This window comes from Nyctibius grandis, chromosome 1, assembly GCF_013368605.1.
Source record: "Nyctibius grandis isolate bNycGra1 chromosome 1, bNycGra1.pri, whole genome shotgun sequence".
Taxonomy (NCBI): domain Eukaryota; kingdom Metazoa; phylum Chordata; class Aves; order Nyctibiiformes; family Nyctibiidae; genus Nyctibius; species Nyctibius grandis.
The window spans coordinates 126,446,518-126,472,156 of record NC_090658.1 but is presented as its reverse complement, the minus strand read 5'-3'; the positions used below and the strand labels follow the sequence as shown (position 1 = coordinate 126,472,156).

General features: G+C 40.0%; 1 protein-coding gene across 1 annotated transcript in view; it reads left to right on the top strand.

Annotated features, from left to right (window-relative positions):
- CD2AP (CD2 associated protein) overlaps positions 1–25,639 on the top strand; it is an 89,126-nt gene that overhangs the window by 41,885 nt on the left and 21,602 nt on the right. The window contains exons 3-9 of the mRNA XM_068397679.1: positions 3,832–3,985; positions 7,547–7,647; positions 12,804–12,924; positions 15,138–15,322; positions 18,958–19,066; positions 23,059–23,150; positions 25,478–25,582. Of these exons, the coding sequence (XP_068253780.1) occupies positions 3,832–3,985; positions 7,547–7,647; positions 12,804–12,924; positions 15,138–15,322; positions 18,958–19,066; positions 23,059–23,150; positions 25,478–25,582 (867 nt within the window). The remainder of the gene's footprint in view (positions 1–3,831; positions 3,986–7,546; positions 7,648–12,803; positions 12,925–15,137; positions 15,323–18,957; positions 19,067–23,058; positions 23,151–25,477; positions 25,583–25,639) is intronic.

The window sequence follows — 25,639 nt, the reverse complement described above, 5'->3', positions numbered from 1 at the left end:
GTAAAATGTCACCGTCCACTCCGATTCAAGTGTGGCTGGCATCGGTTCTTTACCCACGTCTATTTATTGCAAATCTTTTCTGGTTAGTTGCAGCTCTCTGCTCCTGTTCTTTTCACACAGGCATCTTGATCTTTTCCTTGCATCCTCTTTCCTTTTGTATGTCTTAGATTAGGAAGGTTTCTTTTAACTGCGTCTTGAAGTATTCAACTTTCATATCTTAGCTGTATTAGGAAGGTCTGGTGGTACCAGTCTCTCCCAGTGCCCGATCATTCTTTCTGGTTTCTGCTAATGAAATTCTTAAATAACTCTTCAGCCTTTGAATCTGTTTACAGGATTTTCTTCATACAACTGTTGCTAACAGGATTATTTTAGATCTTATATTTTAATCTAATTCCACTATATTTTCTGTTATATTTACCATTGCTAGTCTTGTGTTAGACTTTGAGTATTTCCTACCTGTCACCACTTCAATTACTGACTCAAGCCAGGCAAGAAAGTCGCTCAAGCATTCCTCCTTTCTTTTTGGGGTCTTTGGTCTTTTGTTGTGGTCACTGCTTTTGTCTCAAATTGTTCCCTGTTGTTTGTAACCTGTCAGTTACTTTGCTGCCTTTGATACTACTGCTGGACTTAAAAGTATATTGTCTGTACTACAAATTACTGATAAAGGTAATGCTTACTTTATAGCCTGTTCTAGCATTTGGAACTGGTTTGTGTGGGTTTTTCTCTTTTTTTTTTTTTTCTTTTTTTTAAATTTATTAGAAGAAGTAGGTCATGTTTTTGATGAGGCCACCTGAGTCTATCTTCCCCATTTCTCTTTTCCATCTCTGCTTTTCACAAAATTACTGCAGCAGCCACTTCTGAAGTCTTGTGTGAAGTGCAAACCTGGGGAAGGAGCCTGGAGCTGACTCCTCAGCGGCGAGCGTTACAACTGAGAAACCAGTTAACTGGGGAAACATTAGTTCCTGGAGCAGCTGGAAGCTTTTGGAGCTGTATGAATTGCATAGCAAAATATTATAATTTTAAAAATCCAGAGACAGATCCACTCTAGGCAAATTTTCAAGCGCCAATATGTTTTTCAGTTGAGCAGAATGGCCTTGTCAGTAAAGCATCTAGAAGGGTGTTTTGGTGGTGGCAAACTTTTCAGCTGTAGCCAAATTTAATTCCTTACAGTTTATCAGACTTGCAAGTAACTGGCTAAAAACAACTGTAAGATTGAGAATAGCAAAGTCTTTGAAATGTGAAATGTCTACCCAAATGGGAGGTAGACACGAAGCTGTGCTATTCTGGAGTTTTGGGGTTTTTTTGACTTGGAAGGTGGGATCTCAGCAGAGTTAAGATCTGGGCAGAAGTCCCTGTGGATGAAGGAGAGTAACAGCAGGAGCGACTCGCCTGTTTTCTGAAAAGCCTCTTTATGTAATATAGATGAGTGGGAGGAAAAATTATACTGTCTGTAGTCTTGCTTATTCTACTTACTCTGCTCTTTTGGTAAATAGGAGAGTGCTTTGGACTGTTCATGGTATGTTTGAAAGCATCAGTAGCTTTCCAGACCTGCTGAGTTTTCCAGCTGGACAGCTGCAGGAATTAGCCTGGGTTTTAATGTTCCAGAAAGCACCAGATAGGTCCTGTTGAACACGTTTCTCATTTTTTGGCATTCCATTGATGCATGGGTTTTGTTGTCTTAAAGCTCATGTTTAAGAGTTCACACGACATTAGTGTCTGTGTGTGTATACATATACAGCCAATAGTGTTTTCAAATATTATTAAATATTTTATTGCAGCTGTAGCTGAAATAACTAGTGGAGTTGTTAACCAGTGGATACTGATGGTGGATGCAAGAATTGTTCTGAAGTGGATCACAAAAAGCTGCAAAGTACTTATGGGTGTTTGCTTTCTTCAAGACATTGTAATGCTGCAGTGGTGGGAAAGCTGATGGGCTTTGAGGGTCTTGCTAAGCACACAGGCACATGAGATTTAGTGGATGTAACACACCTGGGTTTTCAGAAAGTCTTTATGATAAAGTTTTCTATCAAGTTATTGAAGGAATGAAGTTGCTGTGAGACTGAAGGAAAAATTCTTTTATGGATTGGAAGTTGCTTAAAGAATAAGATGCAAAGGACTTACCAGTGACTTGTCAGGACAGAGGAGAGAAGGCGGTGGGATTCCCCAGGAGCTGATTATGGTACCGGCTTTGTTCAGCATCTCCGATCATCTGGAGAGAGGATTTAACAGCAGGCATTCCGATGTTGTGAGTGCTGTTAAACTTTTCTGTAGTCCAATGCCATGCTGATGGCAAGGAGCTGAGCAGGCAAAAAGGGTGGCAGATGAGCTTGAAGGTAGGTAAATGCCAAGAAATGTGTATCAGTATAGGTAATCCATACCATGCCTACATGGAACTGCCAGTTGAGAGTGGAGCGTTAGCTCATGAATATCTGGTAGTGCTGCTTTCAGTTCTCTGAAATCCTCAGCTCCGGGTGCAGTGACAGCCCAAAACACCGGCAGGATGCCAGGTGTCATCAGATCTATTGAGACCAGGATGGGGACAAGCAGCTAGATGTTTAAGGGATGGAGCAGCTGCCTGGTGAGATGGGGACTGACAAGGCTGGGACTCTTCAGTTGAGAGGATAAAGCCAAGGGGAGATACAATCAAAGTTTACATAGCTGTGGAGGTAGTGCTAAACTAAATGCAGTGGTGGGGAGCACACACTGGGACTAGTAAAGTGTCAGCTTAAAGCAGGTGAGAGAGAGGAGCTTCTTTACATAGCAGTGAGCTAGTATCTGGTGCCTTTCCCCGAGGAAGCTGTGGAGGCAGACAGGACTATGGGTGCAGAAAGGGATTAGACAGCTTCATCTGCAGAAGTGAAAGAGAGGAGGGGATGTGTCTCCCTGATGAAACCCTTGTGGGTGCTCTGGGAATGTGTGAGGATCCGGGTTGCAGTCTAGCTCTCTAAAGAGTGTCTGGGATTACAGCTGCTGGGAGCTGTGTTCTGCACTAGATGGGCCATTGATCTGACTTAATGGGTTTCTTGTTGTGCAAAGTGACGATTTCCTTCTTTCAGAGTATCTGTTCTACGGTGGAATCTCATTTAATGAGCTGATGCAGTAGAGTAACTGCTGTGTACATGGCCTTTTCTGTCAAGAACTGTTGCTTTCTTCTTTTATAGGCTTCTTAGTCTTGATTGGCACATTCAATTCCAATGCTAACACCTTAATTTAGAAGGATAGGAAGGTGGGAGACAATAATCAGAAAAATTATGTCTCTGTTACTTTCCTTCTACACCTTTCTCCTCGCTTCGTCCCACTCTGTATCTTGTATCTCACTCTCTTTTCCACTCATGTCTTTCAGCACTTCGATTGCATCTTGTCTGCAAATAACCTTTGAGCTTTCTGAGGCAGAGATCATCACCTAATACAGTTTTATATACTAAAATACTTTATTTAGTGCCCTACCCTATGGGTTTGTCATTGAAGTAATATGTTTTTTACAAAGTTTTCAAATATGAGGTGTGATGTAAGAGTTATAATATGGGACTTGTGGGCTCAAAGCTACTTTTCTTAGGGTGGGAGTAGATGGCTAAAATACTGCCTCTGTTTCTGAATTTTCTCAGCACATCAGCTTACCTGTTTACTAGCATGATTGTATGGAAGGGTCAAGTTTATTAAAGCCTTTAGTGTGTTTAGTTGCAGGATGCCATGATTTTAGAGTGTAATACAACATTACACACCAAATGGTAAGTAACTGAAATCTGTTAGTCTATGGAGTACCTGTCTAAAAAGCACTGTCTTCTTGGGTAATTCAAATGGCCTCTCAGTCTTTTAAATCTCTTGTTTCAGGAAGTTAAGAAGGATGTAGAGCCCAAGGATGATGCCGTACCAGTCAGGAGGGAGAAATCTGGCAATGTAGCCAGTCTTGTGCAGCGTATGAGCAGCTATGGGCTTCCAGCAGGAGGATTTCAGCCTCATCCCCCATCCAAAAGCTTCAAGAAGAGTATGTAGTCTTTCCTATTCCTTCAGTTGTATAAGCTGCTGACTTGCATTTTTTTAGTAAACGTGAGTTATTTAATGTCTGTCTTAGTTTTAAGGTTGTATGGAAAACTAGAGACTTAAGAGGAAAAACTTAGATTCTAAGCCAAATTCTGCTCCTGGATGCATGGGCAGAAAGTTTATCTGTAGTTCTTAACAGCAGCAATAGGGATGAATTTTCCTGGGAACAGGATTTAGATGCCTTCCAGGTTCCAGAGAGTTGCTTTGTAACTGTGAAATAAGGTGGAGTTGGCGGTGTCTTAAGAAAAAGTAGTGGTCTTCCTTTGATTGTAACTGCAGCCCCCAGGATGGTTAGGAGTGCAGACTTGATGCCTCCTTATCTGTGGTTTCTATATTTCAATGTCAGTATTTAAATCAAGATGACTAAAACCTCGAGAAGAAAACTTAGCATTCCCTGCATCCCGAAAATTGACTTCTGATTTGTATTTGGACACTTCAGTGTTATTAAATGTGACATTGCTCTGAATTACTCTGGCTTCCTCTTTCTTGTAAGTGATTGCAGGCACTTATGATTTAAGCTTGCTTTTTTTAAAAAAGAATTCAGAACTTACTGTTTCTGGTGTGTTTCTGCTTTGAGTTTTTGCCCATAAAAGGAGAAGAGCCACTAGTTGTCTTTTAAAGCCAAATGGGACCACTAGGTTTACAAATTTATTGAAACCTTCTTCTAGGCAACTAAGGATGTTACCTTCAAAATCACTTTTTAGGGAATCTGATCTTTCTATGCGTATTGGCAACAGCATATATGTGCCTATTAGATGTTTGCATCAGCAGGCTTTTGAGAATCTAGCCTGAAAGATTAATGCTGTTCCTAGATTAATGCAGCCAGGCTCTGAAAGGGAATCAATATGATCCTTACGGGTCCTTCCAGCTCTAGATATTCTAGGGTTCTGTGATTCCGTGAGCGTGATCTGATACCAGTTCAGCTGTTGGCTACTCATTCTGGTCTCCCTAACCCTGGAACAACCCCATATTCAGCATGTCTTATCCTCATGCTGGTGGCTGTGTGGCTGCGGCCAGGGTAGCAGGTACAGCTTGGTCTCAAACTCTGCTGTGCTCTGGCTAGTCTAATCCTCCTAGAAAAAAAAATGGTGTTCAAGCACCTTCCTTTAGGCACACAACTGTTTATTTGGCACAACGACAATCCCTGTGTTTCCATTTTACTTGCTGTTCACTCTTTCCTGGAAGACTGTTTAAACAGCTCCTGCAGATCCTGTTTGCTCTGTGCCTGGGCAATCGCTCACTCCCTTCAAAAGGTTTCCAGTGCTTAGTCGTCTTTCTGTTTCTGGTTCCTAACCCAGTAAAATGAGGTTTACAATGTTAAAAACAAAGTTAAGCTTCTTTAATAGCAAGTTTCCAATGTGCGGTGAGGTAGGTTGTCTCTGCCTGGGAAGTCCCTTGTGGTGTTCTTGTGCAGCTCTCGCTGGATTCAGGTCTGTTATATCAGGTGGGTAGCAAGCTGCAGGCAGTATTCCTATCAGTTAGATAGCTGCCTTTATTCAGGAAAAGGAAAACACAGAAGGTGTGCTAAATTACGGCAACAAAGGGCTAAATTTGGTTTACCCTGTACAAAACAAATAAAACCTGAAGCCAGCCAAGTTGTTTTGGAAACGGACAGAATTGCCTGGGGGCTGCCAGCTGAGCAGTCCTGTGGCACCACACAAAGCTGAAGTGGTGTTATTGTGAGGGTTTGGTTTGCTTCCTAGGTTAATGTAGGGATTTTCGAAACTGGAAGGCAGTACTTCTTAAGCTTGGTATCACTGAAAACAGACCTCAGGTGAGAGAGAGTTCTGGGTGTGAAATGCATCTGTGGGTTTTTCTTCTCCTTCTCTTCCCCACTTAGATAGAATTACAATAGGAAAAGGAATGCTGAGATCAGATTTATACCAAATGGCCATGAGTTTTTAATTTGACTTTTTTTTTAATCCGTTAATCTTATGCAAAGGAGGAGCCCTGAAAGCGCCATAGGAGGTAGTAAAGGCCAGTGAACCGTTTATTGCAATTACTGTTAATCTAACAAAGCCTCTTGGCTGATGTATGAGTTTCAGGGGAGTTAAAAGAAGGATATATTATGTGGGCAATTATGTGTTATTAGAAATAACCCTTAGAGCTTCATACTTTTGGTATATTTGTTTCCTGCCCCTTTTAAGCTCTTTAGAGCACAGACCATATACCAGCATGTAGAAAATTCTTGATTTGGTGAGCCCTCTCCCAGAAATTTTAGATGCTGAATATTACTCAGGTGCCTGGTGTGTTTTGTACTGAGGACGTTGGGTGTGACGGTCTTCTAAACATCTGACTTTGGACTTTCAACGCTGCTGTAATAAGACAAGGATCAATCTTGGAGGCAGTATCTGTGCTTTGAAATGCTTTTACCCAGCTAATCTTAATTGCTGAAGCTTGAGTATGGAAGGAGTGCAAAGTATAAGACAGAGCATGGAAATTATACAGCTACTACAAGCTTAAACTTTACCACTTCAGGTTTTTCATTCATGTTTTCACTTCAACTGTGGCAGATTGTTTTTGAGGAAGACAGGGAGTGTGCGTGGGTCATAGCTCAGGATCACCAAGGCCTTCAAAAGCATGCTGGCTGCTCTGTTGTGGAAAAGATCTGAAGGCATGGCCTCTTGTTTGAAGGAGAAATGCCTAAACTCTCCGGGTTCAGCAGTGGCATCACTCCAGGGTACGTGCAGAGTAATTGGGCAATCGTAGGTTCACACTGCTCTGACTGGAGGGGTTGTTGGAAGGCAATTCAATGCTCTCCCCTCTTGGGATGTCATTTTGTCTTTTTAATGCCTGCAAAGCTGTAATGATATGTGGCAAACATCTGAAGGCTGCACTTTATTTTAATTCTGCCTTTGTCAAACACTGCTAATGGAAGCTTAGGTTGAATTTCTCGACTCCATCCTGGCAGTAAGAAAAGGGAGGTTTTTTGCATTCACAGATAAAAATGAGTTTGGATTTTGAAATATGAGCCGAGCAAATGTTAGCATTACCTCAGACCTGTAGTTAGCAAGGTCTTTGTTAGAGGGCAGAAAGGCTGTCTGTGCTTCAGCGTTGTGCAGAACAAAACATTGGTTATTTCTCTCAGGATTCCTTAAAGGCTCAAACTTGCACATTTTCTTCCAAGCAAGTGCTAACACTGCAACTGGCAGCAGTTGTCATTCTTGCAGATTTCAGTCAGGAAATAGCTTGAAAATCGTTGTACTGGGGATTTATCTGACTTGCTTGTGTCAACATGTCTGTTATAGCATGTTGGTAGTTGGCAGTGTAGTGTTTATTTGTTTGTACTCAGCAGTCTGTGAAGCTCAATGGCTTTCAAGCTCTAAGACATAGCTCGCTAGCCTGAAGTGACACAAGCAAACTGGCAAACCAGCAGCAAATGCTACATGGCTTTTTGGGATGACTTATGGGTGTTCTGGTCAGATTTGATCCTCAGGAACTGAATGGAGGAAAAACTAGTTTTCCTTTGCAAACGTTCTTACTTTTGCCATTTCCCTTGAATCAGGGTCCAAGAAGCGGCAGTGCAAAGTGCTCTTCGAATACATCCCACAGAACGAGGATGAGCTGGAACTCAAGCTGGGGGATGTGATTGACATCCATGAAGAGGTAAGTTGTTTTACAGACCTGATCATGTCTTCACAGGGCCAAAATTCAAATTGTTTTTTTTTGGCTGAATACTTGAATTACAAGGATGTTGGGAAAGCAGCGTAGGAAGTAGTATATTTGAAGCTAAAGCTAATGCTTCAGGAGTTCTTTCTCTCAGGATATAATCCTAACCCCCTAGATGTATAGGGGAAGTATTTGATCATTGCAGCAATGAACTGTGATGTGTTTGTTACGCAGATTCCTTTTTCAAAAGACTTTTACGGTTCTTTGCCCTGTCTATGTGATCCTTGTTTTTAGGATGCTCATGCTAAAACTGTTCGACCAGTTGCCTTTAAGTTGACATACTCTAAGTTGGCTTGGGTGAAAAATGTTATTTGACCTGATTTTCCAGTTTCATACTTTCTTGCAAACTCATTGAATCTTTGAACTAATAGTATTCAGCACAGAAGCCTGTACCACAATATATTTCAACCCACTTGCACAAAAGTATGGAGCTCGAATATGTGGGAGGAGTGTCTCTTACAAGAGTGAAATCTGTCAGGGACCCTGCGGAAAAGAGCAGAGCGATCGTGGAAGGAACCTTTTCAGAACTAGGTGGAAAACTGCACAGCATGCTCTGACCTTCACTGGTGCCATCTCTTCTTACTACCTCCTTGAGGGTCTGAGGAAGGGGAAGGCTGAACTTCTCTTCCTAGCCCTGTGTTTGGTGGTGCTTTTTAAGCTTTATGAGATTGTGGTTTTCACATGCATGACCTCTTTTGGAGAGAGTGCGAACTCTCCAGGATCCCGACAGTTGCCAGAAAGGACTTTTCCGTTCTCCTAGCAAGGAAAAAGTTATGCTTTTAGATGCATTTGCAATAATGACTTCTAGAATTTCTTCTCTTTGCATAAACAGCGCAAGTGACTTGTAAAACCTGCTCACTAAACTCACAGTTTCGTAAATACCATTGTGTGGGGGTGTTTTGTAAAGGAGCGCTCTCCTGGACAACCTCACCAGCTTAATTTGTGGATAGTGCCTGTGCGCAGCAGTCATGACTTTGAATGGTCCAACGTAAGCATTTACAAGAGATAGCATATGCAGTGAACTGTGCAGAAGCTGCTGTTTCGGGTCGCACATGTCAACATCTGGAATTATTTTGGGAGGGGTGTTCAGTGTAACGTATCAGAGATGACCAAGTAGCCAAACAAAATAAAAAGATCAAAGCTTTTCCTCATCTGGTTTCTTAAGGAAACATGGATTTTATTTTATTCTTTTAATTGTTTCTGGTCAGTCCCCACTCTTCTTCCTTTCCTAATAGTTTGAAAATACATATTTGTACTACCCAACCTTTGCTACTTGTGAGGAAGAACTGTTAATCAAATTTTTGGGCAAATGCTACCAGGTAGGAAAATATTGCAGCTAACTATTAGCACAGAGCTGTTTGCACACTGTTTTTATGATGGGCTGGAATAGACCTGACAGGGGTAGGCTAAGTCCGTCTAATAAGTGTTACTTCAAGGAAAGATCATTTGGTCACTTTTTTAATGGGGAAGATAATGAAAATCAGCTCCACAAGGGGATCAGTTCTGCCAGTTACCTGAGAATAATTCAGTATTTAGCCCTTGCAATTGTTTTCATAAATGGAGTAGTTACAACTGACAGTACTGATCGTGAAATCAAAGATAGAGGCAGATGGGTTCAAAAGTTAAATGGTTAATATTGAAGAGAGCAGGCTACAAGGATCAAAAGTAGCTTTTAGGGAAGAAGGCCCTTGTGCTGTGTGCTGGCTGCATCCACAGGATTTTTTGTTTACAGAACATGTGGGTTTTGCGTGCAAAGTACATGCACAAAGTGCACGTGATAACTGTATAATTGCTGTAGAACTTTTGTTTCTCCGTTATATCTTCCCCCCACTCCTGTCAGATGCAGCACTAAGTAGCAGATTTATTTTTGTAGTATTATATTTGTAGTATTTGCATGCTGTGTTACCAAGCATAATTGAAATTCATATGACTTCATTAGTGGAGTTTTTATTTTAAAAAAAAAAAGTCTGAATGGCAAGACTGCTTGTTTCAGCCTTTTTTTGTCCCCTTTGTTTAGAAGTCTGAGTTTTCATCATCTTATAGAAATAAGTTGATGGAATTCACACTCAAAAAAAGTACTGACCTGTGTACTAGAGCTGTAACTCCCTCTTGTGGAAATTGTATCATGTGGTAAGATTTTGAAATGGAAGATAAGAGTTATGAAATTGTCATCTGTGTTGCTAGTGCCCAGAGATGCACAGATGCTCTCCACCAAAGTGTGTAGAACTTTTTTAACCTGTTTTTTGATGTCAATTAAAAGATACCTTTTCCAGTTTGCATATAGTCAGGTTTTTTAAAGACAGCATGATGAGGAGGCTGAAGCAAGTACACTCAAGAAATTTTTGTTTTATTCCTGACTGTCTCTGACCTGGCATTGCTTTGCCTTGCAAGTCTGTAAAGTGCTTTGCTGACCTTATTTCTTGGCAGAAGAATAAATGGATGCTTGAGTCACTTTCTGTATCATAAGCATTAAAAGTCCCTTTCTCGTGGCTCTTGTGTCTAGTATGGGTGCATCAAGGCATTTGAATTTTAGTTTTCTGTAGTATATTATGTAAAGCACCAGGCACTGGAGCCTGGTCAGCACTTGTCAGTAATCTACGCTTAAAATTTATTTCAGAGGACCAGACTCCGAATTTGAACTATCCACAGCAAAGCTATATTTGAGGACCAGGATGTCTTTAAAAATAACAATGCCCTTTTCATTGCCTGTCTCTGTGGCTGCCAGTTTTGCATGCGTTCTGCTTGCCTGGAGGTAGGCTAGCGTTTAAAAACTATGCCTATGTGTCAGGCGTAGTGACCTACAAAAAAAAGGCTAGAAAAAGATTATGTAAACAACTGCTGTTTTTTTCTTTTCCCCTACTGCTTTTCTTTCTTATCTAAAAACAGCTTTCCAGCCCCAAAACAGAGCAATTGAAATTAAATAATTTTAAAATTTATCTTAATTATAATTTTTAAATAGTGCTCATTGGGCAAATACATTGGATATATTTAAGACATTTTGAAAACTGTTCATAGATTTCATAGAATCACAGAATGGTTTGGGTTGGAAGGGACCTTAAAGATCATCTAGTTCCAACCCCCCTGCCACAGGCAGGGACACCTTCCACTAGACCAGGTTCCTCAAAGCCTCATCTAGCCTGGCCTTGCACACTGCCAAGGACAGGGAGGGGAGAAGGGGAAGAAGAGCACAATTCTTACTCAGTCTTCTGTCATTGTTTTACACCGTCACTTATGCATGCCCAGCTTTTGCTTGTTCTGCTTTGGACTGTGGGGTATTCCTGATAAACGTTTCATTAAATTTTGGAGCTTTGCGGTGTGAATGACACACCAGGAATCCAAGCACATAACTGAGCATTAGAGTCATTATGTTCCCTAATTCCTGAACGGGTTTATTTCCAGTGCAAAAATGAGTTGTTTTGTGAATAGCAAAGCCAACAAAATTTGGCATCCATTAGACTTCTATCCTTAGGACTGCTGTGTGTCACCAGAAAATCCTTGTGCGTCTTGGCTACCTTCGTCGGCTAGCCAGCTCTGGTGGGAAAGTATCTGTACCTTCTGCACATCTAGAGCTAGGCATGTGCTGTTCAGCCGGTTGCCTCCTGCTAGAAGGAATGGACAGCTTAGTCTTCCATTACTCATGAGTGCGCCCTCAGCAAGTTTGCCGACAACACCAAGCTGTGAGGTGCAGTCGACACGCTGGAGAGAAGGGATGGCATCCAGAGGGACCTGGGCAGGCTTGAGAGCTGGGCCTGTGCAAACCGCATGAAGTTCAACAAGGCCAAGTGCAAGGTCCTGCATGTGGGTCAGGGCAATCCCAAGCACAAATACAGGCTGGGTGGAGAATGGATTGAGAGCAGCCCTGAGGAGAAGGACTTGGGGGTGTTGGTTGATGAGAAGCTCAACATGAACCGGCAATGTGCGCTTGCAGCCCAGAAGGCCAACCGTATCCTGGGCTGCATCACCAGCAGTGTGGCCATCAGGTTGAGGGAGGTGATTCTGCCCCTCTACTCCTCTCTGGTGAGACCCCACCTGGAGTACTGCATTCAGCTCTGGAGTCCCCAACAAAAGAAGGACATGGAGCTGTTGGAGCGAGTCCAGAGGAGGCCATGAAGATGATGAGAGGGCTAGAGCACCTCTCATAAGAAGAGAGGCTGAGAGAGTTAGGGCTGTTCAGCCTGAAGAAGAGAAGGCTCCGGGAAGACCTTCTAGCAGCCTTCCAGTACCTGAAGGGGCTACAGGAAAGCAGGAGAGGGGCTTTTGACAAGGGCATGTAGTGATAGGACAAGGGGGAATGGTTTTAAACTGCAAGAGGGGAGATTTAGATTAGATATTAGAAAGAAATTCTTTCTTGTGAGGGTGGTGAGACAGTGGCCCAGGTTGCCCAGAGAAGCTGTGGCTGCCCCCTCCCTGGCAGTGTTCAAGGCCAGATTGGATGAGGCTTTGAGCAACGTGGTCTAGTGGAAGGTGTCCCTGCGCGTGGCAGGGGGGTTGGAACTAGATGATCTTTAAGATCCCTTCCAACTCAAACCATTCTATGATATGATACTCTGTGATGTCCTTAAGGACTTTTCTCTGTTCTACTCAACATTACCTGTCTTTGAAACTTGGTTCTTTTGATCAAAATTGTTTGAAGCTGTTTAATGGATACAAGGCCAGTGGGAATAGGAGTGGTGGAAACTGGACAAGACTGAGGAAAAGACAGATGAACAGCAATAACACGTAAAAATTTCCGTAGAATAGTGGCTAAAAGTTGCATGTTTATTCCATAAACATTTTAATATTTTCTTCTTCTATTAGATGTGTAATGCCTGTTATTGTACCTTGAGAAACCTGATGAACATTTTGCTGCTCTTCTGGATTAATCAGCCTGAGGCTAGTCTCATGTTTTAGGATAATTACTGTAGTGATAGAAGTGACAGTAAATTATTTTCTTACTCTTCTTTATGCCTACTGTTTCTGCATCTTTGGTAGGTTTCTTTAAAGAGAAATCATGGTCATTTGAACTTTCCCAAAGTTTTGTAAATGAAGTATCTATGGAATTTATAGGAATTTCCTTTTGCTTTATTGATAACGTGCAAAATATTCCTATGCAGGTAGAAGAAGGCTGGTGGAGTGGAATACTAAATGGCAAGGCAGGGTTGTTTCCTTCAAACTTTGTGAAAGAATTGGAATTGACGGATGATGGAGAAACACAGGACATTCTGGATGACACAGGTGGTATTCTGTTTGTTGTAAACCCTTAGCAAAGTCACTTTAGATCTCAGGTATAATTTGGAGTATTATGATTGTAGTATAACAAAAGTTGTAAAGAATTCAAGCTTCCTAAGAACGGTAAGTACTTAATTTAATTCTAGGAAATATTGACGCTGAGTGTGAAGATACCTGTCTTGCTCCCAATACAATTCTAATAAAATTGCAGTCAAGGTATGTGATCTTGCAAATGTATATTTTGCATTTTATCACTAGAAATTTTATCATATTCAGAGTTGAGGCTTTTTTAGTATTGCATATAAAATTGTTTTTCTGTTTAATAACTTTTTTCCAGTCTTATTCTCACAGACATGAATTCTCTAACGTGGAAAACTTAAGCATTTAACCATGTCAGTTGAGAATTAAAACGTGAATTGAATCTAAGCAGTACAGAGAGCGTCAACTTAAAATGAGTCCTGGGGAGGGGGCCCTGGTTCTTTATTATGTTTTAATCTAACAGTAAAATGTTTTTAAGGCAGTGTTTACATTTAGCCATTCCTTTGTGGCTATGACTGTATGGCTCAGGCAGAAGCAGACGGTCTGTGGCTGGACAGTAGTTGAGTGCTGAGGGGTGCCAGGCAGGTGCATGCTCTACAGGCAATTGCTTTGTTCCCTTGAAACTGCACTTTAGAGGTATTCTGTCTGTGAAGACCTGTTTAAAGGCTGGGGACTTGTGATACGACACTGCTGGAATGGGAGTGTTCTTTGGAACAATATTGTAATGGGAGTTAATCAGTGCTTAAGGACATCTGTATATTGTCAAGGGAAAAAGTGATATATTTATTTTTCTGTTGTAGTAATGTGCACCCTCATTTACAAGATATTCAGTATTGATTGTTTCTAACAAGGGCTTGCTCAGGGATAGGAAGGAAAAGTCTGGCTTGAATTGTTTTTTGGTAAACTGTGGAAATAATTGCAGTAGCATACAATTAGAGTTGTTTGACTTGAGCAGTCCCAAGTAGCTCAGTGGCTGTCTCCTTGGAGGTCAAGTTCCCCGAGTTTAGTGGGGTCTGGTGAGATGAATTTACAAATGGGTATGTGTTGGTCTTAATTCCTGAATACTGAGATCAGTGGGACTGAACATTAATTTGAAGTAATTGTATTTTCTGTCAGTAACTAACAAGTTATGATTTTCAGTCCCTCACACCCCCAGGGGTTATATTTAATGCTCTAGTACTTTCAGTCAGGATCTCAAGTATCTGCTAGTTCTTTCCTCACTCCCGGGAAACAGTAAATGCCCCCATTCGCTGAGCTGTGGCCTTTCAAACATGCAACCTGGACTTTTCTCACCAATGAAATTTCTAGCTATCCTTTTAGATATCTAAGAGGGATATAACTAAGTGAAGAGTAATTCAGTTGAGGAAAGATGAGAAACTGAAGCCAAAGAGGCTATGTAACTTCATGGTAGTTGTCAAAACCTCTTAAATTTGTTTGAGGGAAGAGGCTTTAATCTTTATTGCAATTCTCAGGCATACACATGCTGGAAGAACTTAACTGAAAGGCTAAAAGATGTGGAGGCTATTTTGAGTTTGGTTTATAAAGCTGTCTGTTTTCACATTACTATCTCCTGGAATTCTGCACATGGAAATGGTTTACCCATGAATACTAGTTCATAGGTTTGAACAAATTTGACTGTAATTTAAAAATTAAAAAAAAGTCTTAAAAGCTCCTAAATTAAGAGGCATCACTCTGCTACTGAAACACACTGGTTTTTCCTGTGGCTGTTGAAACATGGTAGGACTCGTTACGGACCTTTATTGATTATAGGTTTCAGAAGCTATAGCTGTGCAAATGACAAGCTTTTAAATGTTGGACTAAGAACACCTCTTCAGAGAATGCATAAGCAATGTTTCATAAAACTAATAGAAAACATAACATTAACATTAACAGACTGTGGAGCCTGAGTGAGAATTGAAATAGCAAGAAATATTAGGGATCTAATGACTTAGTTGCCAGAGTATTCAATGCAATACTTGTGTCATTTCAAATGATCTTATATGAAATATACAACTAGAACAAATGTGAGGTATTACAGCTACAATAATGTTCCTAGAAAAGGTGTTTAGCGAGAGCAGTGTACACAACTGTGTTACTTCCACTTTTTTTTTTTTTCCAGAAGAGCAAATAAATAATTTCAGATATTAAAACAATGTTTTCTTTCCTTTTTTTATTTTCAGAGCCTGTTTTCAGTGGTCCTACCTCACCTGTGGTCTCTCCAGGAAATGGGAGTGAACCTGGATCTGGACCAGCACAGCCAAAGAAAATCCGAGGTATTGGGTTTGGAGATATCTTTAAAGAAGGCTCAGTGAAACTTAAGACAAGATTATCCAGTAATGAATCAGAAGATAAAAAGCCAGATAAGGTTTGTAGCTGTTCATACTGTTATTTTTGGGTTTCCTGTAAAAATAGTTTAAAAGACGTGGAATCTGAAGACATAATATCTTACAGATGCTGAATACACTGGCCATTTGAAAATTTGTCAATATTGTTCCATAATCAGACCATAATCATCTCACAGGGCTCTTGCCTGTAAAAGAAAACAACCCCCCTCAAACTTCTTTCATATCAAGTTATATTTAACATTAATTCGAAAAGGTCTATTCAAATGTCTTGGTATTTAAAACATTAGAGAGGGAAAACCAAGCTGATTGATATAAAAATTGTCGTTTCAAAGCCATGTGGTGTAAGTCACAATAACTTCTCAAACACATCTACAGTACAAGGTCTCTCGTAGTTCTCTTTGTAACAGACTTTGTATACAATCTGGGACAAGACTGTTAAGTCTTCCTATACAAGTTAAACTTGGCCTTAAAACAAGGAATATTTTGGGATTTCTTTAGTTTTTGGTTTGAGTTTTTTTCCAAGTTTGGTGGATGTTGAGCTTGCTGTTCTATGTCTCAGCCGTCATTACCAATGTAAATGTCCTTCAGTGAATACTGCCAAGCTTTTGGCTTTGGTTATTCTTAGGTTAATGAGCTACATAAACTGCTGATTGTGTAAGCCTGAAAAATACTGTTCTACAGTTTTGCATCCTTTTTCATTTTATTTTCCCCCTTGTTTATGAGTGAGTGGGAAAAGTAGCACTTTTATTCTCTATACTGAACTTAAAGCTTAGGAGAGAGCAGATAATGTGATGATGGCAAAATTGCTTTAGTTTGAGTTTTATTTTGATCTGAACCCAAGAGCGCTTTTATCCCTTGGAAGCACAACAGTGATGCTCAGTCCTTTATCTTGAACTTATGCATCGCTTGTACAAAGAGCTTTTGTATGGATTTTCAGCCTTTGATTAATTAAAGGCAGCTAAGATAAACCAGTGTTTCAGTTTTTACTCAGGTGACCAAGAAAGCTTTTAAAACCGTTGTCCAATTTCATTTTTTTTTGGCTATGGGCTATCGTCATTAATGCTGTTTTGCTGACTGATTTGCTTTCCTATACTGCTATGGAAATAATTGTAATGGTGTAGGGCACAACGTGGGGTGAGTCCCTGGGAAGAGGGTAGGAACAGAGACTTCCTTGAATGTGTTTTCCCTCTGTAGCAGTGCTAAGAGCAGTGCTCATCCACCTATAGACATGGTGTGTGTCCTCTTTGTTTTTGGTGCAGTCAAAACATCAGATGATTGAGAAAATGAAAGTTAGAAGAGTGGTGCCTTCTATTTAAAGCTCAGAGAATGTTATGTCCTAAGGAAGATGATGTTCAACTTGGAGAAGAAAAGGCTCTAGCAAGACCTTATTGCGTCTTTTCAGTATATAAAGGGGGCTTATAAGAGAGATGGAGAGAGACTTTTCCAAGGTCTGTAGTGACAGGATGAGGGGGGGATGGTTTTAAACTGAAAGAGGGTAAATATAGATTGAACATAAGGAAGAAAATCTTTATGATGAGAGTGGTGAGACACTGGCACAGGTTGCCCAGAGAAGTTGTGGATGCCCCGTTGGTGGAAGTGTTCAAAGTCAGGTTGGATGGGGCTTTGAGCAACCTGGTCTAGTGGAAGGTGTCCCTGCCTGTGGCAGGGGGGTTGGAACTAGATGATCTTTAAGGTACTTTCCAACCTAAACTGTTCTGTGATTCTATCAAAGCACACTGATTTTCCTTGGTTTTCTCCAGGCTTTGTCCCTTGAAGTAGGAGTCTGTAGGATCACTACATCTTCGTATGAATGCTGTTAGACTAGCATTTCAGGACCTAGCTTTCAGTTTGCTTTCTTGTCATGAGATTGATCGTTCAAAAGTGTGTTTCCCTGCTTTCTACCTTGTAACCTGGGCGTATAAAGAGCCTATCTAAAGTATGTTCAATTAATGTGAAGTCTGCTTAGACATTTTGAATTGTGTTGTTTGACTTGTGTATAAACACTAAAATATGTTGGTGCTTTGTTTTGTGTGTTGACTTGTCTGGAAAGTTGTTGTAGGCTGTTTCTCAGCAGAGGGGAAACGAAGTGAGAAAACAGTTTTGCATTGCTTAAAGACAATGAAATAAACAGTGGAGTTCAGCACTTAATATTCCACTTAAGCTTGTTGCCAAAGTCATCCCAAAGACAACAACCTGGAGAGCCCTAGGGAGATAATTCTCATGAAGCTCTTGTGAAAATGGATGGCTGCTTCGGGTTTGTGCTCAGCTCACTTTGAGTTAGATGGAGGGATACTGGAAGGGCATTCTCAGTCTTTAAGCCAGTAAAGAAAAAAGCTGTCATCAGGAAACTCTAGAGCAGAGAGGGCTTTTTTCCCTTGGGAAATTTGGAGACTGTTCAGCACAGGAAGGCTGAGCCCTGATGTATCTGAAGTGCTCAAGAGTATATATGCTCCCACGGGAGATATTTAGAGAGGTTTCAGCTGGTCCCAGCATCCTGCTGGGCTCAGGGTATTTATACCCTGTCTGCCTAAACTTCCTCTCACTTCTAATTGCATCTCATTTTGGAATGGGGAAATGTAGAAAACTATTCCATGTTGGTCTTGTTTAATCTCATAGGTGGGTTATTATAGTGCTTCCTTCGTATAGCATTCTGGAGTGAGTTAAATTGCATATGTACTCCAAGAACATCCCAAGTGACCGTGACTTCCTCTATGGTATGTCAGAGGTACCAAACACCAGCCCACAGACATCATTGGTTTTAAGGAGAGTAAGCCTGGTTTCTGTGGCAGTAGAAATTCTGTGAAGTTTAACTGTAAATGACAATGAACAGAGTAACTAAAGGCAATGGGATTTTTCACGTCGGTAACACTATTAGGGCTGCTCAGGTAAGTACTGACTGTAAGATCATATTCTATGTTTGTAGCTCATAGGGCTGTGAAGAATTGGCTGCAGCTGAAGCTGTCTGAATCTTCCTGGCAGCTCAGTAAGTCTCCTGGGGGAAAAAAAATATTGAAACAATTATTTTTGTTAGATGTGAACTCTGAAACTTGTTACTGGTTGCAACGCCTCTATGGATTTTTCGTTCAGGAGAAATCTTTAGTGACATTTATCTGTTATAGTTCTGTGCTATACGAATTGCTAAGAGTGAAGGGAAGCTGGGATGGCCCTTCGTGTGCTCTTGCATTTGTCTGAGTAGTTAAAAACTGATTGCCTCTTCTGCTGAGGTAGTGTATGGCTACTGACTATTCCTGCTTTATTCCAGTGTGAAGTGAGCTTGGTCAGTGAGTTACCTTCAGCAGAACTGTCAAGTAACCACTTCTGTTCTGTGCTGGAGGAGGCAATTTTCAGGGTAATGGAACAGTAATGCTTGGAACTGCTGAAGTACAATTGCAAAAGTGTATCTGACAGTGTCCTGAGATTGATTTCCAGTTTGAAAGCTGTGCTGTGTCTTTAATCGGTAGACAAAATTCTAATTGCCGTGGCTGTAGTGAAGTAACTGCAGTAAGTTAAGTACTTAATAGGAAAGCTCACTGAATCTCTTGGAGGTGGTCATTTGCATCATCTCAGCTAATGAAAACCTGAGCATGTCCTGTAGACTAATCAAAAGTAAAACTCAATGATTTTTTGTTAACAAAGTTCTCTTTCGTTCATACAGCCATCACCTAATCATCCCCCTGGAACAAAGCTAATTCATTTACCCAGTGCAACAAAACCTGAAAACTCGTCAGAGGTAGTAAAATCAGAAGTTGAAAGTAAACCAAAAGGTAAGGCTGATGGAACTTTACATCTGTTACTTGGTAGTAATACTCTAGAGAAGTATTTGGTTGTCACATTTTTTTTGTGTTAAAATCTTAAACTTTTGTGTATACTGGGTTTTTGAGTAATGTTCTGTACCTTTGAGGAGTTGTGCGAATGCAAAAGAGTCTGAAGGAGTTATTGCTTGCATTTCTGTGGAAAATTAATGAAAAACATTTGTGGGGTTGTCTCCCAGAACGAAATAAGACTAGGGTATGAAGTCTTATTGCAGCAGCCCCTTTGCGTTAATTTGCTGTGTTGACGAGCTCAAACTGACTTACTTTCTGCCTAGCTTTTAGCATTCAGCTGGGATGCTGGAAATCTATTGCTGTGGAACAGTCCCCTAACTCAGTTTCTGTCCCTAGGCTGTAGAAGTGACTCTCTAGGCTCAGGATTTACTGTGGAGTTGCTAGTGTGTTGCCATAACTGCATGTGAAGTTTCTTGCATCAGAAAGTTGGTGCTTATGTTTTGTTGGAGTCTGTTCCTTAGATAATCCAATTCCATTGTGGTTCTGTTTATAATAACTTCTTTTTTATTTTTCTTTTTTTATTATCTCTAAGAATTTATGACTTCATTTAACTACCAAATTGCATAGTTTTATCTAGAGAGATATTTTTAAGTCAACCCAAAACATATTGTGGGAGTGCCAACCCCATATAAAAAATTAACTTCAATTATATGATGTGTAGACAGCTCATTTCTCCTGGTTCCAGAGCAGACTTTTTTTTGACTTCTGTATTGTAATTTCAAGTATATTTTTGTTTTATGCGGAAATACGTTATTTTGGTGTAAGTGGGTTGTTTTACATGGAATGCATAATTTGCAGAAATAAGAAAACTGCAACAAACACTTGACTTTTTGCCTGTGTTCAGGAGCTGTGTGATCCAGCACAACAGGGCACTTGAAACGGCAGGTTGGTTAGTCAGAGCCCTCGTTTATCTGCAGCTATAGCAATATATAGGGCATCCATGCTATTATAGCCATATTTTGCCTTTGTTGAATTGGATAGATACAAATAGCATGACCATGTTTACAAACAGCTCATCACTGTGAAGAAGTGTTTGATGTAATGGCTTGAGAGTAGTTAATACTGAAGTTTTGCCATTGCAAAGTGTATACCAAGAGTTTGTGTAACATGCCTTCGGTGGAAGTTGATGCTCCCTTGCAACTTTGAAATCTTTACTAAATGTCGAAATTGGGATATTCTTGGGATCTTGCTTTTAAACCATCCCAGTGCTATTGCTGTAAGAGCCAGCAAGACAATGTTCAGCCCTGAGCATTGTGAAATTTGACTTGTCTAAAACTTTGTGTAAAAATTAACCCGTCTGCCTTAAAAATCTGAACATTTGCTACTGAACACTCAGAACATTCAGTATTTAGCTCTTTCCATAATTTTCATGCTAAAAGCATAGAAATTGGACTAATCCAGTAGCCATGCTGGGTCTCTGTTGCCCCAGAGAAACGAATACATCAGAGAGAAACTTAAATATGATAGTAATAGATGCTGTAGGAGAACGTCAGTAGATAATACCTGTAGATACCATCTAAGAGCATCTTATAACCTTTGGAAGAAAGCTTGGTTTTCTTCCTTAGTGTTCTTATTTTAATATAGACCGTATTATAGTTTATGTATATCATCCTCAGTTTTGAGAGAGCAAGTTTAAAATAAACTGTGTTCAATATGTTAGGAAATAAACAGAGATCTCTAAAATGTTTAGACTAGTGTGGCTTATTTTGTGGTGTGGCTCTGCTGTTTCAGGAAAGCTTGTTTTGGCCTCTGGTGCAAGTATGTAAAAATATTTTGTTTAAAAAATAAAATAATCACAATTTGACCCCCCTTTCCCTCCATTATGTTGGAATACAACATCTGTGATTCCTGCTACTGTATTGTTAGTCCCGAGCCTTTGGAAAAGATTCGATTTTAAACTACCTTTTATTAAAAATATTTACTGAAGTTCAGATTTACTGTTTTGTAAATACCATCTTAGATTTAAATGCTGGAAAATTGAACTGGATTCTTCATCTTAACTACTGGCAGAATATCAGGCTCACAAAATAAGGTGACGAAGTGGCAGATTGTACGTACCCTTAACGTGCGTGGTTGGGTTTCTCGGGCGATGCTGACTGCTGGGGCTCGCAGCCTGGCACGTAAGGGGAGCTTGGCAGTCTGCAGGGCTCCGGGCTCCCCGTCTCCAGCCTTCCTGGCAGCTGGAGCAGAGTGGAAGGTCACCTTTCTGGGGACCTTCTGTCTGTTGTGGGACTTGGTGTATGCGAGGAGGGGAGAAGTGGTTGGAGGAGGAGGAGAGAAGAGAAGGATTGTATAGTTCAGCTGTACTGGCCAAATCCCCGGGCAGTAAGGAAACGCATGTATTTTTACAGGACATACAGAAATATATTACACTTGTGTTACACTTACTCATTACTAATGAATAAAATCCCTGAATTTGATAGATATTTGTAGTGTACCTGTTGATTTTTTTTTTTTCAGTGTGTGTGGGGGTTTTTTTTTTTTTTTGGACCTCGATTTAAATGTTCATCTCTTTGACATGGTTCTGCTTATGTTTTTGTAGTTCTTCACAAACCACAATATAGTCAATCTATAGTTGAGCATCTTTGATCACGAGATAAGGCAGTAAAATAATGCAAGTTCTTGCACCTAGGATTGCTCACATGGTTACATATCTGTGTATATCTCTATGTAACTATCTCTTAAGCTTGGCATGCTTTTGCATTTTAACAGTGGTTGGCACTGACCAAGGTAGGTTTTTATTTAAGACTACAGTTTGTGCTTGCTTTAAACTCCAGCTTTATATCTCGAATGAAACAAAACACAACAACAAAAAGATTTAACTGCAACTCACTCATTTATTTTCTTACCATCCAGCAAAAGGCAGTCGTTAACGAGTTGACTTGCAGATGATCCTAATGATGATGATGTGCTGTTTTCTGACTGAGGGTTGAGGCAGCTGCTCACTTGTACGTCCTGTCAGTGCCAAATACCTGCTAGGTTATGGCAGCACATTAGAGTCCATTTTGTTTGCTTCCTATTTCTTAATCTGTCAGATACAGAAATCCAGCCTTTTTATCTACTAAATAATTTAAATGTGCTGGGATTTTAAAAGGTGCAAAAAATGCTTTGCAATCAAGACTTCTATATTAATATATTTTGGCCTTTCTCATGTTGTTTTTGTTCTAGCGTGGGAAAGGAAAACAAATCCTCCTGCTTTTTTACCTGAAATCATTATCACAATTTTAAATGAATTAGTTATTGAGTGGTATGAAATGGAAAGAAAGGAATTATTCTTTCAACTTTTTGCAGAAGAGGCTGTGACTGTCTGAGTCGATCACTCAGATGAGCTCTGGTTTCAGGTGCTTAGCCAGGGAATTCCTTTGCTTCAGCTACTTGATTTCACTGTAGAATTTCAGCAAATGTGCGCTGCTTGGGTATTTGAAGTTTCTGTAATTGTGTGTGTTAATAAAGGATGTCACCTTGAAACAATTGCATGTATTTAATTAGGATTGCAAATTTGAAATTTAGATCCATTTTGAGAAAGTATAAACTCAATAAAAACCTTGAAACCATTTTTGTCTAAAGTAGCTCAAAATTGAATATATAGTGCTATGGGGAGGGTTAGATAGGCTATTATAGCTCCTGTCTTCTCCCTCTGAAGTCAGAGTACTTGAATTAAGTTACTGTTGTGGAAAAAATGTTTACAACTTAAACTACTGACTTCACGAAGTTTTATCTCCATTGCTCTGTAAATATATAATCTTATTTTTCTTGTGATATGAATGACATAGTGAACATTTGCAAAGCAGTTTCAGATGGCTGGTCTAGAAGGGAAGTGTGATTATAGTGATAATCTCTGAGCTCTCCTTTCAGACAGCACAAGTGAGCTGGAATTAGGTATATTGCTACCCATGGTATGCAAATGTAGTAATTGTGCTGCTTTGTTTCAGCCAAGGAATATTGCAGGACAATATTTTCCTATGAAGGCTCAAATGATGAGCTCAGCTTTAAAGAAGGCGAGATCATTCAAATAATCAGTAAGGTAAGATGTTCGGTCTGCTTTAACCATTTATATAGCTTTTGTGGGTTTTGTGCAGGTAGGTAACGTGTAAAATGTGAAAGCAGGAGTCTGTTGGAGTAGATATTCCTGTAGACTGATCTGTCTCATGCGAGGGTCAACTCTTTGCTTCTGCACTTGATGGAGATACAGATGTCCTTAAAGATTGTTCCAGAGTGGGAAGTTATCTTAGATTCCTCAAAGGCCAGTCAGATCAGTGTACACCCAGTGCCAAATGCCTTCTCAGTGAGGAACTTGGAAAAGCGTTGCAAATAGCCCTTTTACCTTCAGAATTTGTACTTTTTCTCTGGTGATATATCAGGCTGACCTAGAGGTGGTGGTTGGAAAGTATTATTGCATCAAAAGGTGAGAAATTAAGATCTGTACTCTACTGATTTTGGTCTAGATATTATGAAAAAGACTGAGCAAATGTTTTCAGTAGGAGAATGGAGTCCAGGTGTTAGAGACACTTGGTATTTCAGAATAACCATACAGAAGTTAATGATACTGTCTGGCTATTTAGAGAAAGATGGTTATTTAGTTGAATATTTCTATTTGTGTTGAATATTGAAAACACCTTTTTGAAAGGTCATCTTGTTACAGAGATGGTTTTTAACAAGAAATGAACCTACCCATACTTAATTTTCCTGCAGTGCCCTGCAGTCTTTTGTTAATTACTGTTTACGTGCTGCTATATTAAGGAATAATGACTTGCCTAAAAAAAGTGGAAAGTTTCTTTCTTTTTTTTTTTTTTTGATTTCAGCTTTCACACAGTTGCAGAAGAAAAGTAGCACGTTGTTTCTTTAGCAAAATTTTAGTTTATGGAAAAGATTGCCACTTTTCTTAACAAGAAAATCGACATTACCAGTATTACTGACTGTAATTACAGTGGAAAAGAGTAGTTATGGAAGGCACATTTCTAAACACGACAGCCCTTGCCCCACAGGATTATCTTCACCGTATCTCTTGCCTCTCTGTCCTTTTTAAACTGATTTACCCAAAGCATACCCTGGTCCAAAGTGGAGCGAAGAAGAGTTATCCAGAGCAGAGCTCTCCCTCCAAAACAATGTTCTGAAGTCTGAATATATTAATTTAACTGTCAGGTGGCTGACTCGGTCCAAGGTTTTGATCTTGCAAGTCTTAAGGCATTTTCTTCTAGCACATTCACTTTGAGTAAAGCCTCTCCCCCTCAGCCATTTCTTTTCTGCTTGTTTTGCATATCATAATTTTCCATGGAGTTGTCTCTGACTTGCTAGCGTGCCTCAGCACTGTCCAAATGAGGCTGAGCAATAGATGCCTTATCCCATCCATGACTACACACTGTTTAGACATTGGACTCTAAAGTACTTAATTTGAAAGGATGATGGAGGGAGAAATGAAAGAAAACTTCAGCAAACTTACTTTCAGCGCTAATCACCCATTCAGGTCTTTTTCCTGACGATTTCTCCGTTAGTTTAATGTGGGGTGGGATTTTTTAAAAAAATATTTCATTTTATATTTTATTTTTCCCCTTCTTTATCTGTTCAGTGTCTCAGCTGAACTGAGCACTGAATTGTCCTTGTGTGTACTGAACTTTGCGATGAACTACTTGGTGCCGGTAACAGTGGCCCATATCAGCAGTAATCCAGTTGGATTTGTATGGAGGAGTGACAGCTGCAGTGTTTTGGATCTGAGGCAAAGAGTAAAACTGTTATTTATGCTGCTAAAATATTCAAATAACGTCATACTTTCTGTTATGGGCAAACTAAGGCCTCCATCCAGTAAGATCATGTAATGGATTTCTGTGCCATTGAATTAATTCTCTAATAATTTTTTTTCTTATGTCTTGATATGGTTATTTTTTCCCTCAGTAGGGTATATCCTCTTGCTTCTTCACCCTTTTCAGACCAGTGGACCCGAGCAATCACATCAGAATCACTTTTATTTAGCAGAATTGTGTGTTACTCCACTCACACTTGAAGTATTTACTGAATAAGTTGCCGGTCAAGGAAGTTGAGAATATTGAATGTTGTGCATTGGGTCATAACTGGTTTTATGTGCTTTCCTTCCCTGTGCAGGTCTTATCCTTATACCCTTATCTTATATATGGTGTAATATGATTTCATCATGCTTTTTAGAAAACAAACAAAAAGTCACCAAACCTGATCTGATCTGTAGCTGTTTCCCCTTGCTAAGGTGGCCGAAGTATTCCTCTTATTTTAGACAAATAATTATTTTATATTGTGAGTAAAAGCAAAAATGTTGTTCCTGTAACTGTATCTGTTCTGGGGAAGAAGTAAACATTGATTGAAATGTCCTGTTGTTTGTTTTAGGACACTGGAGAGCCAGGCTGGTGGAAAGGAGAACTCAATGGTAAAGAAGGAGTCTTCCCAGATAATTTTGCTGTACAAATACAAGAATCTGATAAAGACTTCCCTGTAAGTTCTACGTGTATAGTTTAGTATCACAAAAAGGTATTGATGGAAATGCAAGGA